The 13,087-nt window shown below is 41.9% G+C and overlaps 1 protein-coding gene across 1 annotated transcript in view; it reads left to right on the top strand.

Moving 5' to 3' along the window:
* Positions 1-11,141, top strand: part of htr4 (5-hydroxytryptamine receptor 4) — a 214,032-nt gene extending 202,891 nt beyond the window's left edge. The window contains exon 8 of the mRNA XM_078549685.1: positions 10,116-11,141. Within this exon, the coding sequence (XP_078405811.1) occupies positions 10,116-10,188 (73 nt within the window). The 3' untranslated portion in view covers positions 10,189-11,141. The remainder of the gene's footprint in view (positions 1-10,115) is intronic.
* Positions 11,142-13,087: the final 1,946 nt, after the last annotated feature.

Genomic DNA, 13,087 nt, shown 5'->3' with positions numbered 1-13,087 from the left:
CCAGGCTGAAGCACTGAAGAGCCCCAGCACCTGGGAGTGTCTGAGGATGTAGGCGCTGTGGGAGTTGCCTGGGTACTTCGCACAGACTCGTAGAATCAGCAGCTTTTGATCACACACTATCTGCACATTCCTGCTGGCGCCTTGATGGCCACGTGTGTACAGTCAATTGCACTCTGGACACGGGGGAAGCCAGCAATCGCTGCAAAGCCTCTGGCTTGCTGTGTCTGACTGGCATCGTCCCAGCGGTAGTGGATGAAACAGAGCGTCTGTCACCTGCTTGACACAAGCGTGGACAGCCGACTGGGAGACTCCGCAGAGATCACCCCACAACCCCTGGAAGGAGCCAGAGGCATAGAGGTTGAGGGCAGCTGTAACCTTTAGAGCCACTGGCATAGGGTGTCCACCCACGCAGGTAGTGGAGATCTCAGGCCCAATCATCTGACAGTTATAACTGACTGTCTCCCTTGAGAGACGTAACCTCCTTCGGCACTGCACCTCAGACATATTGAGTTAGCTGCTTCGCCGCCTGTAAACCCTGGCAGCAGGATAGTGGCATCTTCTGCGGCCCCTTCTGCCTGGGACTACCTCTTGGCCCTGTGCCCCTTGTGCCTGCACCTGACCTCCCAAAGGTAGCTCCCCTGGAGGCTGAATGTGCACTCCTGGCCTCCTCCCCCTTCGGGCCCTCCCTTCCTCCTCAGAGGAAGTGCCTCCAGTGGAGAGCACAACTCCCATTCCCAGGCTAAGGGAAGGCTTCATGAAAGCTGCAGGCCCAAATACGATTCTTCACTGCAGAGTGCTGACCAAGGCTTTCACTCCTGTCCTAGCAGCTGGTATGAGTTTTGAATTCGTCCTGCTTACTCAGGCAAGTAAAAGTAACTTTCACACTTAAATCCCTCAAACATCACAATTGCAACCCCACTCACCCTTCTTATCCCACCCGTGGATAAGGTTTATACAAATGTCTTCTACCCGCCTGCCCGTTGCACCAATTCAACGTCCTGAAGATCACACGGGCTGCGAAAAATTGAGATCAATTGATGCCTCAAGGGCCTTAACTGGCCCGTTAATTGATGGCAGGCGCACATCCGAACTTATAGTGCGCCCGTCTTCCCAAGTATCACGATGGTACACAGTGACATCGGGACACTCGCCCGACGTCACCGCGCGTCATTTTACGCGTTGTCGTGTGGAGTCCGCCCCCACATGCCAACGGGAAATTTCAGGCCATTGAAATTAAGTAATTTAGGATAGAAGGTTCATAAAAATCCTAGAACAGAATGGGAAGCAAGGAAGAAAAAGCAAGAGCCTGCATGAAATAGAACAATGACACAATGTACATACAATACACATAAAGAGGTGATGTAAAAATGAAAGAAAAAAATACAAATTTGCATTATGAGAGCAAATGAGTGTTAATGTAGAGGTTGTTTTGTTGCTTTATCGTGTTTTCCCCATCTGGAATATTCTGCCGTTCTAGTCGCTTAACATATAAAAAATATTATTGTCCTTGAGGGGTCACAGAGTTGAGTGAACAAGCACGATTTCAGCTATCAACAATTACATTTTCTTTGCCAAAGAGGATCCTTAAAAATGAATAAATTGAAGTTGACAAGATTAAGAAGGAAGACTGGATGTGATGTGCAATTTTCACCCAAGATGTTCAATAAAATGCCACAGAAGGTTATTAAGGTGAACCACATGAATGGATAATGAAAACAATTTCTGGAGATGAAATAGATTCTGAATATAGTGCAAAGGCTCATAAGAAGTTACAGGTATTATTTACATGTGCCAACATTTTGAAGACCTGGGCCATGTTGCCCCTTAATCTTCTTTTTTATTGAAGCAACAAGTTTCTCCTCACAATTTAGAGCTCCAGTCCCAAAATCATTATTTATTTTCTTTGGACTTTCCCCAACACATTGACATCAATTTGGCTGTATGATATCCAAGATTGCACACGGGATTCCAAACATTTTTGTCATTATTGCTGGGGATAAGCCACACGGTGATTTTTGTTTTTCTTTACTGTTTCTGCAAGCTACGTATTTTTTAGCAAGCCAGAAGCCAATTAATATCGAGCCGAGTTTTAATTCCTGGTAAATGGTTGAGATTAATATATTGTTGGTTTAAATACTCATTGTGCTTTTCATTGAGAAGCTTTTGAATGACAGGGATCCCTGGCTGATTCAGAGGCATTGTTTATTGTTTGTGTTCATGCAAAATGGCAGCCAGTCTGCAAGTTTAAAAGTGCTGCAATCTGTTCATATTCTTTGTTCCAATATAGCTTCAAATAACTTTGAAATGAATGAGTCATATTATCTTCATGGATGAAGTGATTTTAACGTCTGTGTAGGTGTAGATGGCTGGCAGGACAGCTCGGGAAATTTTACTGGTGGCGGACAATGGATGCGCTGGGGCCAGGCAATTAGGCCCCAGTGATTGAAGAGGTGGCGTTTGCCACCAGATGGCTCAGCAGGTAAAGGCTGGTAAAATCCCAACATCCTGGCAAAATGGCTGTCAACAGGCCAACTAATTGGACTAATTCTCTCCAAGAAGCTGTTAAAATTCATTTATATTATGCCTTGAACATAATGGTCCCTAGCAGCAACGAAGGAATGGTATTCGTTGTTCATCTCGCTGGCAGCAGTATTGACAGTCTTTTGAGCAGACACTACCTGTCATCGGACATCTGTTTCAGTGTGATGCCCTCCACAGGAAATCATGGCGAGTGTGAGTTGGGCAAGAAATGGCAGGATTCTTCAAACAATCAGAATGAAGAATCCTCACTGAACTACACAGAGTCCAAGCCAAGAAATATAAAGCAGGAAAAATAATCAGACTTAAATGTTGTACTGAAAGTGAAATAAAAATTGGGACATGCATATGATATTAAGGAAGAGAGATAAAAGAGAAAAAATTTTTAACAATCCAACACTAATTTTTTTTTGAGGGAATGTGACTCCACATTTGTAAAATTATTTTTTTAGGGCCAGGGAAGTGTTCAGCAGTAATTATCCCTTATCATGCTACTAAAAACTCACTTACATTTGAATGCACCAGCCCTAAATTTGTCAATACAATATATAATATAATATAATATAATGTAAAATAAAAACAGAAAATGCTGGAAAAACTCAGCAGGTCTGACAGCATCTGTGGAGAGAGAAACAGAGTTAACATTTCAAGTCCGTATGACTCTTCTTCAGGCAGTTGAAACATTAACTCTGTTACTCTCTCCACAGATGCTGTAGGTCCTGCTGAGTTTTTCAAGCATTTTCTGTTTTTATTTCAGATTTCCAGCATCTACAGTATTTTGCTTGCATCTAAATTTGTTAATTTTCTTTAATCTATAATGGGCAAGGTCAACAGGTTTACACCATTGCAGTTTTTTAATGCAAAGTCTATTTGTGAGGACTGCAACAGTGCGCCCTATGGAAGAGCAAGGTATCTCTGACAGCAACATCTGGATTTCTGCATTACACTGAGCCTGTACGGACATCAGAACTTCTGTCCAATTTATTTCATAATAACAATGCGCGCTGATAGCCTCTCCAGTTTTATTGCAGAAAAATCCATGCTTTTCCCCTGTGAAATGCCTTGAGATGTCTTACAACATCAACGGCACAATATAAATGCAAGATGTTTTTGTTAAAGATAAGAAAAATCACACTGAGATATGATGCATTGCAGTCAGTCAACATAATGTACCAAGGGTTCAGTACAGTTATTGAGTTTTGCTAAATTTTGAGCAGAGAAGGCACAGTTTAGATCTTAGGACATATGAAGTCTACATATTGGAGTAGTTGGTGATGCTGATGTCTGTATATGGGATAGTTGGTGAGGCAAATAGAACACAACTATAAAACCTAAAATGATTGTGACTTGATTGTGATTTATATGAGGTCCAAATAAATTATTGAAATTATTCAAGATTTCTCCTCGTGCTTGATTAGTATTGTTGGAATGATTGATTGGAAACTTATGTGAAGAAGTAACAATGACATCTAAATATTTTTACATTTCCATCTTTGTAGGAGGAAGCATTTTCATTGTTGACAATTTCCTGTTTCAATAGATAACAGATTAGCATCTTTACTGGATCAAATAGCGTCTCACACTGAACAGATCTTGAGCCACCACATTGAAAGCTCCTTAAATGGAAATTTAAAATAAATTGCTTATTGTTTGAGGTACAGATATTAGTTTATAACTAGATATAAAGTTTCTGAGAACATTTAACTCCTTGACTGAGCAATACTTAAAGATGGCTAAGAACTCTTTGAATATGATTTAAATGTAGAAATATTCTTTGAATGTGATTTAAGTATTGATTGGTGTACATCAATATTTATAGTAAACATATTTCATGAATGAGATAAACATCTAAATTAGTTGTATTATTAATATACAGTACTTACCATACCCATTATATGAATATTTTTTATTTCTAAAGTTGTTTTCTGTCAAACAGCTAACTATTTACAGGAGTTCTATGATGATCAATTTAATATCACAGGGACCCTACAGCCTAACTTGCTTAACCTATTTGCTTACCTAGAGAACCTTAATGATCAAAACTCACCAGACTAGAGGTAAAAGTGACTTCCCTGACTAGAGGACACTAAAGCATCATATACACTTTTTATGATGCAGCTGAGAAGATAGGAAAATATTTTGATTATGTATAATTTATCTTTTGCCACCATATATGATAAGCAAAATACTTAAAGGTTAAGCATTCAAAACTATTCTTATCTCACTTATGTACAGCCCTTTCAAAATATAATACATTAAAGTCAGACCACATTAATCCATAATTCATTGCTATGTATGCCTGAGATACATAACAGATTGCATAATACAATCAAAATTTAAGTTAATTCTTAATGTACACTGTCTTTTATTCTAGCAGACTGCAATTAGCTTTGACTTCATTTTTATTGTGATGAGACTGAAACCTCTAGTTTGAAGAGTTAAACTGAATCACAAAAACTCAAAATGTATTCCTACGTTACAATAGTGACTACACTTTAAAAAGTATACTATTGGTTGTAAAGCGCTTTAAGGACATCTTGGCAATATAATTGCAAATCTTTCTTTTTTATTTGTTAGTTAACAACTTAAACCACTGTTTTTGTTTACACACTTTGCTTTGGCACCTTTGCTTCTGGATAGGCTGAAGAATTGTGGGTAATTGTATTGCCCAAAACTACCCACAGCCCCTCCGAACGTGCAGCCATGTAAATATCAGGGCCATTGGCTTTCCATCGATTTTGCCACTTTTAGTATGAAAGACAGTTAATACCTGTCTGCGTATAATCAATGCAGCCTATTAGAGCCACTTACGTGTGCTGAACTGTTCTTCTCAAAGAATTTTGACACTGAAGTCTTTTCATTCTGATTTTTGCCAATGAAATATGAGGAGAAACTCTGGAATATTCAATTCAACTGCCCATAGCAGAAGTTTCTGTCCCATCCCCATAACATGATAAAAGCTATTGCATTCTACTAGATTAGAAAGCAGTGCACTTCAAGAAAGAACTAAGTGCTTGGTTGTTTTGTGCAATATTGATAATGAATTGATGTTCCATTTGTGAAATTATTTTTTGTTACATAACAGAAAATATTTTCTCAATGCATACAAACTTAACCTGGTTTGAATGTGTACAGTCTAGTATTCATTACTTCAAATGTATTTTTTCTCTTGAAAAAATCAAATTAGCTTGAATTAACCAATTTTAATTAAATGGAACAAGAGGCATTTTTTGCAGTTTCAATTCAAATTAACAAAGAATTTGAATGAAGAGAGTTCAAATTAAGAGTGTACTGTGCACTCCATTGGGGCATAGCATAGAAGCAATATTCTAGTCACACTGTGTATCATTTCTTTTCATTATATTTGGAGCTTATGACTGTTTGAAATGCACACAGTTTAAAAGGTCAAAAGCTACTCAACCAAAATTAAACACTACTTACTTAGTGGAGCATTCTTGGATGCAAATGTTAAACTTGTTGGCCTGTTTTTAAACTGGGATTGATATCAATGCAAAGAAAAGGATGGTTCGGTTAACAGGCAATCAATCTGCAACCCTGGTTGTACACCTGGCCAGCAGATTGAAGATCTACCCCAGGAGGCAAGAGCTCAGCGACAGGTGAGTGACAGTTGGAATGTCAGCCATTGAGTACAGTTGGGTTGTCAAACAGACAGGCTGACGTTCAGTTAAACGAAGGATTGAAAAGTTGGAGGTATTGTACAATGTGAGCCTATATTGGAGGGCATTCATTGGAAGGGTGTTTCCCAGGTTCACTTGAGCTGTTTCAGGCAGCACTAGGGAATTGAGAGACTCTGAATCTTGAGAGCTCCAACTCTCATTGGATGGAATGCACTCTGAGTTTGACTCCTCCAGTGGAGTATGGCAGAGAGACAGATTCAACCAAAAAGTTCTGAGCTGCAACAGTGAGAGAACCACCAGCCTCATGAGGATACAAGGAGACATGGGTTGGGGGGAGGGGTGGGGGGGAGCATTGGGCCAATAATGCAAGATAATGTTCACAGAAGGCACCACCCAGCTGAAAGGGTTTACAGACAGAGCCTTAGCTTCATGGAGATGTCGGTGTCCCTACATCTATCCAGGTAGGTGATAGTGGATCTGTGCGGAATACTGGAGGAGGAGTTGGTGCTGATGTGATATGGTGGCCACCCATTGCCTGTGGCAATGAGGCTACCATGGCTCTCAACTTCTACAGTTCAAGGGTCATTCCATGGATCATCTGGAGGCTAATGTGGGACCTCCCAGTCAGCATCAACTAGGTGACAACTTCCATGTATCAGAGGGCAGGGTAATATCAGGTATCACACCGATTATGCCAGTCAAGCTCAGAGAGCAATAGGATTTGGGGCATCACTGGAATTCCTCAGGTTCGGGGGTAATTTTCTGCGCGCTTGTGGCCTCAAGGTTTCATCAGAGCAGCCAGGAGCCTTCGTGAACAGGAAGGAGTTCCACTGGCTGAATGTTCATTAGTCTGCTACCACTGCAAAAGGATCCTGCAGGTGTGGATGCTTCCCAGGAAGCTACCACGACTCGTACATCCTTAGACAGTCCCAGGTACCTCGGCTCTTCAGGCCACCTGAACACCTTTGTGAATGAAAATTGAGTGACAAGGGGTATCCACTGAAGACATGGCTGCTCACACCTATGCAGAAATGCAATACAGAGTCAGCGGACACCCACAACAGCTACAAGGGCTAGTATTGAAAAGGCCACAGGTGTTCTGGAAAATAAGGTTCCAGGCATAAGGTTCAGATGCCTGGATAGAGCTGGGGAAATCCTGCTATAAACCCTATCAAGGGTCTCAAGTAGCGTGGCGGTATGTTTGTCACAACCTGATGCTCCAGAGGGGAGGAGCATTGGAGAATGATGGCCACATTAAGCAGGCCTCCTCCATGGATAGAAGATTGGTTAACAGACAAAAAGCAGAAATTGGTCATAAACAGAACATTTTCAGGTGGGCAGGCAGCGAATAGTGTAGCGTTGCAAGGATCAGTGCAGGGGACTCAGCTATTTATAATCTATGTTAATGACTTAGATGAAGAGACAGAGAGTAGTGTACCTTACTTTGCTGATGATACAAAGCTAGGTGGAAAGGTAAGCTGTGGGCAAGACACAAAAAAACTGCAAAGTGATATAGGCAGGTTAAGTGGGTGGGCAGCAAGATAGCAGATGCAGAATAATGTAGGATAGCATGAAGTGAATCAGTTTGGTTGTAAGAATAGAAAAGCAGAATGTTTTTTAAAAGATGAGAAATTTGTAAGTGTTGATGTTCAAAGAGACTTGGATGTGCTCATACAAGGAACACAGAAAGTTAGCATGCAGGTACAGCAAGAAATTAGGAAGGCAAATGGCATGTTGGCCTCTATTGCAAGGGGATTGGAGTAGACGAATAAAAAAGTCTTGTTACTTTAGTCCCTGCATTTAAAAAAGATATATTTGTATTGGAAGCAGTACAATGAAAGGTTCACTGGGATGAGGGGTTTGTCCTATGATGAGCAGCTGAGTAAATTGGGCCTTTACTCTCTCAAGTTTAGAAGAATGAAAGGCAATCTCATTGAAACATACAAGATTCTGAAGGGGCTTGTTAGGGTGGACGCCGAGAGGTTATTTCCACTGGCTGGGGAATCTAAAACACAAGGGGAAAGTCTGAGGATAAGGGGCTGATCATTTAGGACTGAGATGAGGAGAAATTTCTTCACTCAAAGGGTTGTGAATCTTTGGAATTCTCTACCCCAGAGGGTTGTAAATGCTCCATCATTGAATACATTTAAGGCTGGGATAGACTGATTTTTGGTCTCTCAGGGAATCCAGGGATCTGAGGAGCAAGCAGGAAAGTGGAATTGAAGCCCGAGATCAGCCATGATCATATTGAATGGTGGTGCAGGCTCAACGGGCCATGTGGTCTACTCTTATTCCTATTTCCTGTGTTTTTGTTATCATTGAAACGCTTCCAGCCCTGCATGCATGTTTGTGCAATCACACTGCGATGACTGACTGCCTCAGCCAGCTCCAGCCATGCCTTCTTCATGAGGCTTGCTAGTCTCTTCTTCCTGTGCATTGGGAAGAGCACCTCTCTCCATTCCCTTGCCGCCTCACTGGGAGGCATCACTGAACTGTGGAGCCACCTTTCCTCTGACTCCAGCCTTTCTCGCACAGACTCCCTTATTCAGCATTCCTTCCAATACCCTCTAGGTATGCAGCCTGTATGAAGGCTGCTGATAGCCCTTTAAGTATGGTCCCTTCCTCTGATCTACTGGAACTTCCTCCCACTCGCCACCCATTATTGGCCTGGTCCCTCGCCTGCCGGACGTTAATTGGTTGCAGATAGGAAAATCTCCAAGGATGTCCCACCACCTGTCCTTGTGGTCGCGCACCCAAATTTGACCCTGCTTTCGTGACTTTGGCTCAAGTTGAAAAATCCTGCCCTGAGACACAGCAGGAGATATTGGAGCAGATGACCAAAAATTTGGTCAAAGAGCTATGTTTTAAGGGCATCTGAGAGCTAGAGAGGTGGACCGGTTTCGGGAGGGAATTCCCGAGTTTAGGGCCATGGTAACTGAAGGCATGACCACCAATAGTGCAGTAATTAAAAATGGGAATGCAAGAGGTCAGAATTGAATAAGTGCAGGTATCTCAAAGGGTTGTAGGGCTGGACGAGGTTACATAGATAGGAAAAGGCCATGGAGAAATTTGAAATTAAGGATGAGAATTTTAAATTGAAGCATTACTTATCCAGGAGCTGATTCCAGGTGAGTGAGCACAGGAGTGATGGGAATTCCCTGGATTCTAGAAATGTCCCCATGGATTGGAAGATAGCAAATGCAATAGTGCTTTTCAAGAAAGGATGGAGAGAGAAAACAGGGGACTACAGGCCAGTTAGACTGACATCAATCGTTTGGAAAATAGAATGAAGAAATCTCACTGCACTTCTATAGGGCTTTGATGAGATTATCCCTTTTGAGGAAGGAGTGATTTCAGCAGATTTGAAGGAGAGAGGGACATAACCTGAGGAGAGAAACCTATTAACAATATCAGCTTACATGGCAGCCAGGAAATGAAGTTGTGTGGTCAGCAGTTTAGAAAATGCATCAAGAGAAGAAGTGGATCTCATGTATAAGATACACTTGGAGAGGGCATGAGAGTGTCGTGTTACTATAATGATATAATCCTTTCGGCTTATCTACAGTGCCAAGACACAAGGCACCAATCGCTCATAAGGGATTTGGTAAACACGTTGTGGGTTCATTTATTAAGACTAGGCACACAAGAACATTTATACATAGGTATAAAGCGTGAAGACGTCAGAGCTGTGCATGTCTGCTCTGCTCAAAGCAAAAGTGAAATTGAAACTGGATCACATGACATATTTCCCTTCTAGTTCCTTTAAAGGCATATTACAACAGAGGGCAGATAGGAGAGAAACTAGAGAAATACTTTGAATAAATATTTCACAGATTGAAGAAGGTTATAGGATTATATTATAGCATAAGCAAATCCATATCCAGGTTATCGCATTCATATCTTACTATCTGCTGAATCCTCTTTTTTTCTGTTTTATAGGTACACGGTTTTACACAATGGTCATCTTCAGGAGCATGAGAACCTGTCTCTCCAAACTGATACTCAGTCATAAAAATATAGTGTCTGAACAGGACTGAGACACAGAACATATGGCCTTATCCCATCACTGGAATTATTTTTTCTCTCTTGGTTTGAAACCTTGCTCCTATTACTAAATTCTGAATACATGTTTACGGTACCATTATACCCAAAATAAAATATTACTTTGCATGGTTGGAGCAGGAGTTTTGTAAATATTTATTCTGGTAAATAAAATATACTCCGAATAGGAATTTTTATGAATGGCATCTAAAATTAAGAGCTTATGTTGTACTTTCCTGTTACTATGTGACAGCTGTTTTAAACCAAATGTGCAGAATGTAACTTTAGATAAAACAAAAAAAATACTGCTTTTTACATATAGATCAAATGCACGCAATCTTTTGCTGTTGAGTTTCTGCTTGATAAATGGGATGTACTATTTGTAAGCTTTAAAGTCAAGTTGTGTAAATCTGTCTTAAATGTCTTTAAAACATGAAGGCTGTCCAATGCATTGAAAATATTTTACATTGTGAAAGGAACTTTAGAGATAGCCTCCTAGAAAATTGTAACCCATATTGCTTTTATTGAAAGTGGGAGATGAGAGATTACTGACTCCAGCGACTGAGTCATATGCTTTTACTGTAATTCTCATACCTTGTCAGATATTGGAAAATGGAGCAGTGTTTAATATATACCTAAGTTGTCATTTATTACTGGATATTATCTAAAGCAAGACTGTGTGAATAGATTCATAGTTTTGTAGAATTATGTTCAACAGGATCAATTGGTTAATGATCAAATGTTGTAATGAAGCAGGAATAGTTTGAGAGAAACAAAACAAATGCTTATGTTAGATTTTATTCCATCACAAGGTATTGAATTGTTTATTGTTACCATTTGAAACAGCTTTAACAACTTATGCTATCTTTTCAAATGCTGCTGTCAGATGTTTTGAGAGGAAAATAAATATTTAAAATGATAAAATACACTTTTCCGTGTAATTTTTTAAAGTATTCAAGCTCTTATTGCTTTGTCAACACCTTATAGCATTTTGAACTTTAGATACAAGACTTTAGCCAGAATTTTCCAGAATTACACAAAATATCAGTATAAAATGGCTGTTAATAGACTAATTAATTGGATTAAGTGGGCACCACCTCCAGTTTACCAGAGTCACAACAGCCCTCCACCCACCCCATGTGGGGAGACCATGGCGACAATAAACCAGTGGCTCCCAGGAGAGGTGATATTTTGTTTCTGGATGCTCAATGGCCCACATGGGGGCCCCCCTCCGATGGTAATGTCCGGCCCCACAGCTCTGATGCCGATGTTGGAGGGTTCTACTCTCCAATCTCCAGAGTCTGCCTGCCTGACCCCGGCACATTAATAAAATTTCTCCCTGGCCCTTCAAAAGTGCATCAATCTGAAAGCGCCTGCTGCTTCCTCTTGCGGTCTGAGCAGTGGCTACCCACCCCCCACACCGGTGGTGCTGTGCAGCTGCAGTTCTTTGCCTTTTGAATTATCCCATGACAGTGGGAAGAAACCAGCTTCCCTCCCATTGCCTTCTTCCACTATTTTACTAACCCTCCCATATGCCAGGCCATCTCCAGAGGGTGGAAAAATCCTGACCTTTTTGTCCAGCTTTAGTCTTGATTCACTTATTGTTAAAATACTGAACTAAATAACCAAGTTCGTACACCACCCAGCATTTCACTACACTTCAAATCTTAACTAATTATATTGGCATTCAACAAGTGTCTGGAAATTATGATTAAAAGTACTTTTTCATGAGGTTGACAGCGAGAGCATTATAAAGCAATCAAGTCTGGAGGTAATAAAGGCAGGGAAGAATCTTAGTGGTAATGCACAGGGCAAGGCCAGAGTAGAGATCAGCATTGTTGCATTGGTGTAAGGACATGAGGCTGTGACCCCCGCCTGCACCCCCCAACCCAGCTAAAATGTCAGAGGGGGAGTGGCCCTCTGGGAGCAGTGTTTAAAACAAGCCTCCCACCCCTATCTCAGGAGGAAGTCCTACCTTAGAGAACAGCCTGCCAATCCCCAGCAGTGGCAGTGGTCACTGTTGGGGCTACAGGCAGTCCCAACACATTGAAGGGGCCAGGTAAGTCCAGGGTCAGGGGCCTCAGTGACGGGGTAAGAGGGGGTGAGGGGGGGGTGAGCATGGCTGGGTTCAGGCTAGGGGAGGGTTAAAACGTAGGAATGACCTAAGGGGGTGCACTTCTGATGGGCCCAGGGAGCCCACAAAGGAGGTGCCCTGCATCTTGCCTGACACCAGCCCACACAGCTAAAGCTGCAGGCTTTCTGCATGGCGTGGGCATCTTTCTGCCGGGAGTAAAATACAAACAGCAGGGGGGATGAGGCCGGTAAGTGACAATAATTGGCCCTTAAGGGCCTCAATTGGCCCAAGAGCAGGCAAGCCACCTAATACCTTCCCTTGCCCTGTAAAATTTCATACAAGTTGGGGCAGGCAGGTGGGTGGTGGGCAGGCCACCCTCTGGATTTTAGAGCCCCCTCCCCCTGCCTTCAAGTCCACTGGTAGGGGAGCATACAGTCAGGAGGGAGTTGTGCTGGGTGTTCCCAACAATAACTCTGGACCCCATTAAGTCTCATGGCATCAGGTCAAAAACGGGCAAGGAAACAACCTGCTGATTACCATGTGCCACTCACGCTCAGCTGATGAACCATGTTGAGCACCACTGAGGGTGGCTGGGGCACAGAATGTACTCTGGGTGGGGGACTTCAATGTCTATCACCAAGAGTGGCTCATAGCACCAGTACTAACCAAGCTGGCTGAGTCCTAAAGGGCATAGCTGCTAGACTGGGTCTGTAGCAGGTAGTCAGGGAACCAAAGAGAGGGAAAAACATACTTGACCTTGTCCTCACCAATCTACCTGTCGTAGATGCATCTGTCC

This window comes from Cetorhinus maximus, chromosome 10 (genome assembly GCF_964194155.1).
Source record: "Cetorhinus maximus chromosome 10, sCetMax3.hap1.1, whole genome shotgun sequence".
Lineage (NCBI taxonomy): Eukaryota > Metazoa > Chordata > Chondrichthyes > Lamniformes > Cetorhinidae > Cetorhinus > Cetorhinus maximus.
The sequence above is the reverse complement of the archived record's forward strand: the minus strand, read 5'-3'. Positions and strand labels throughout refer to the sequence as shown.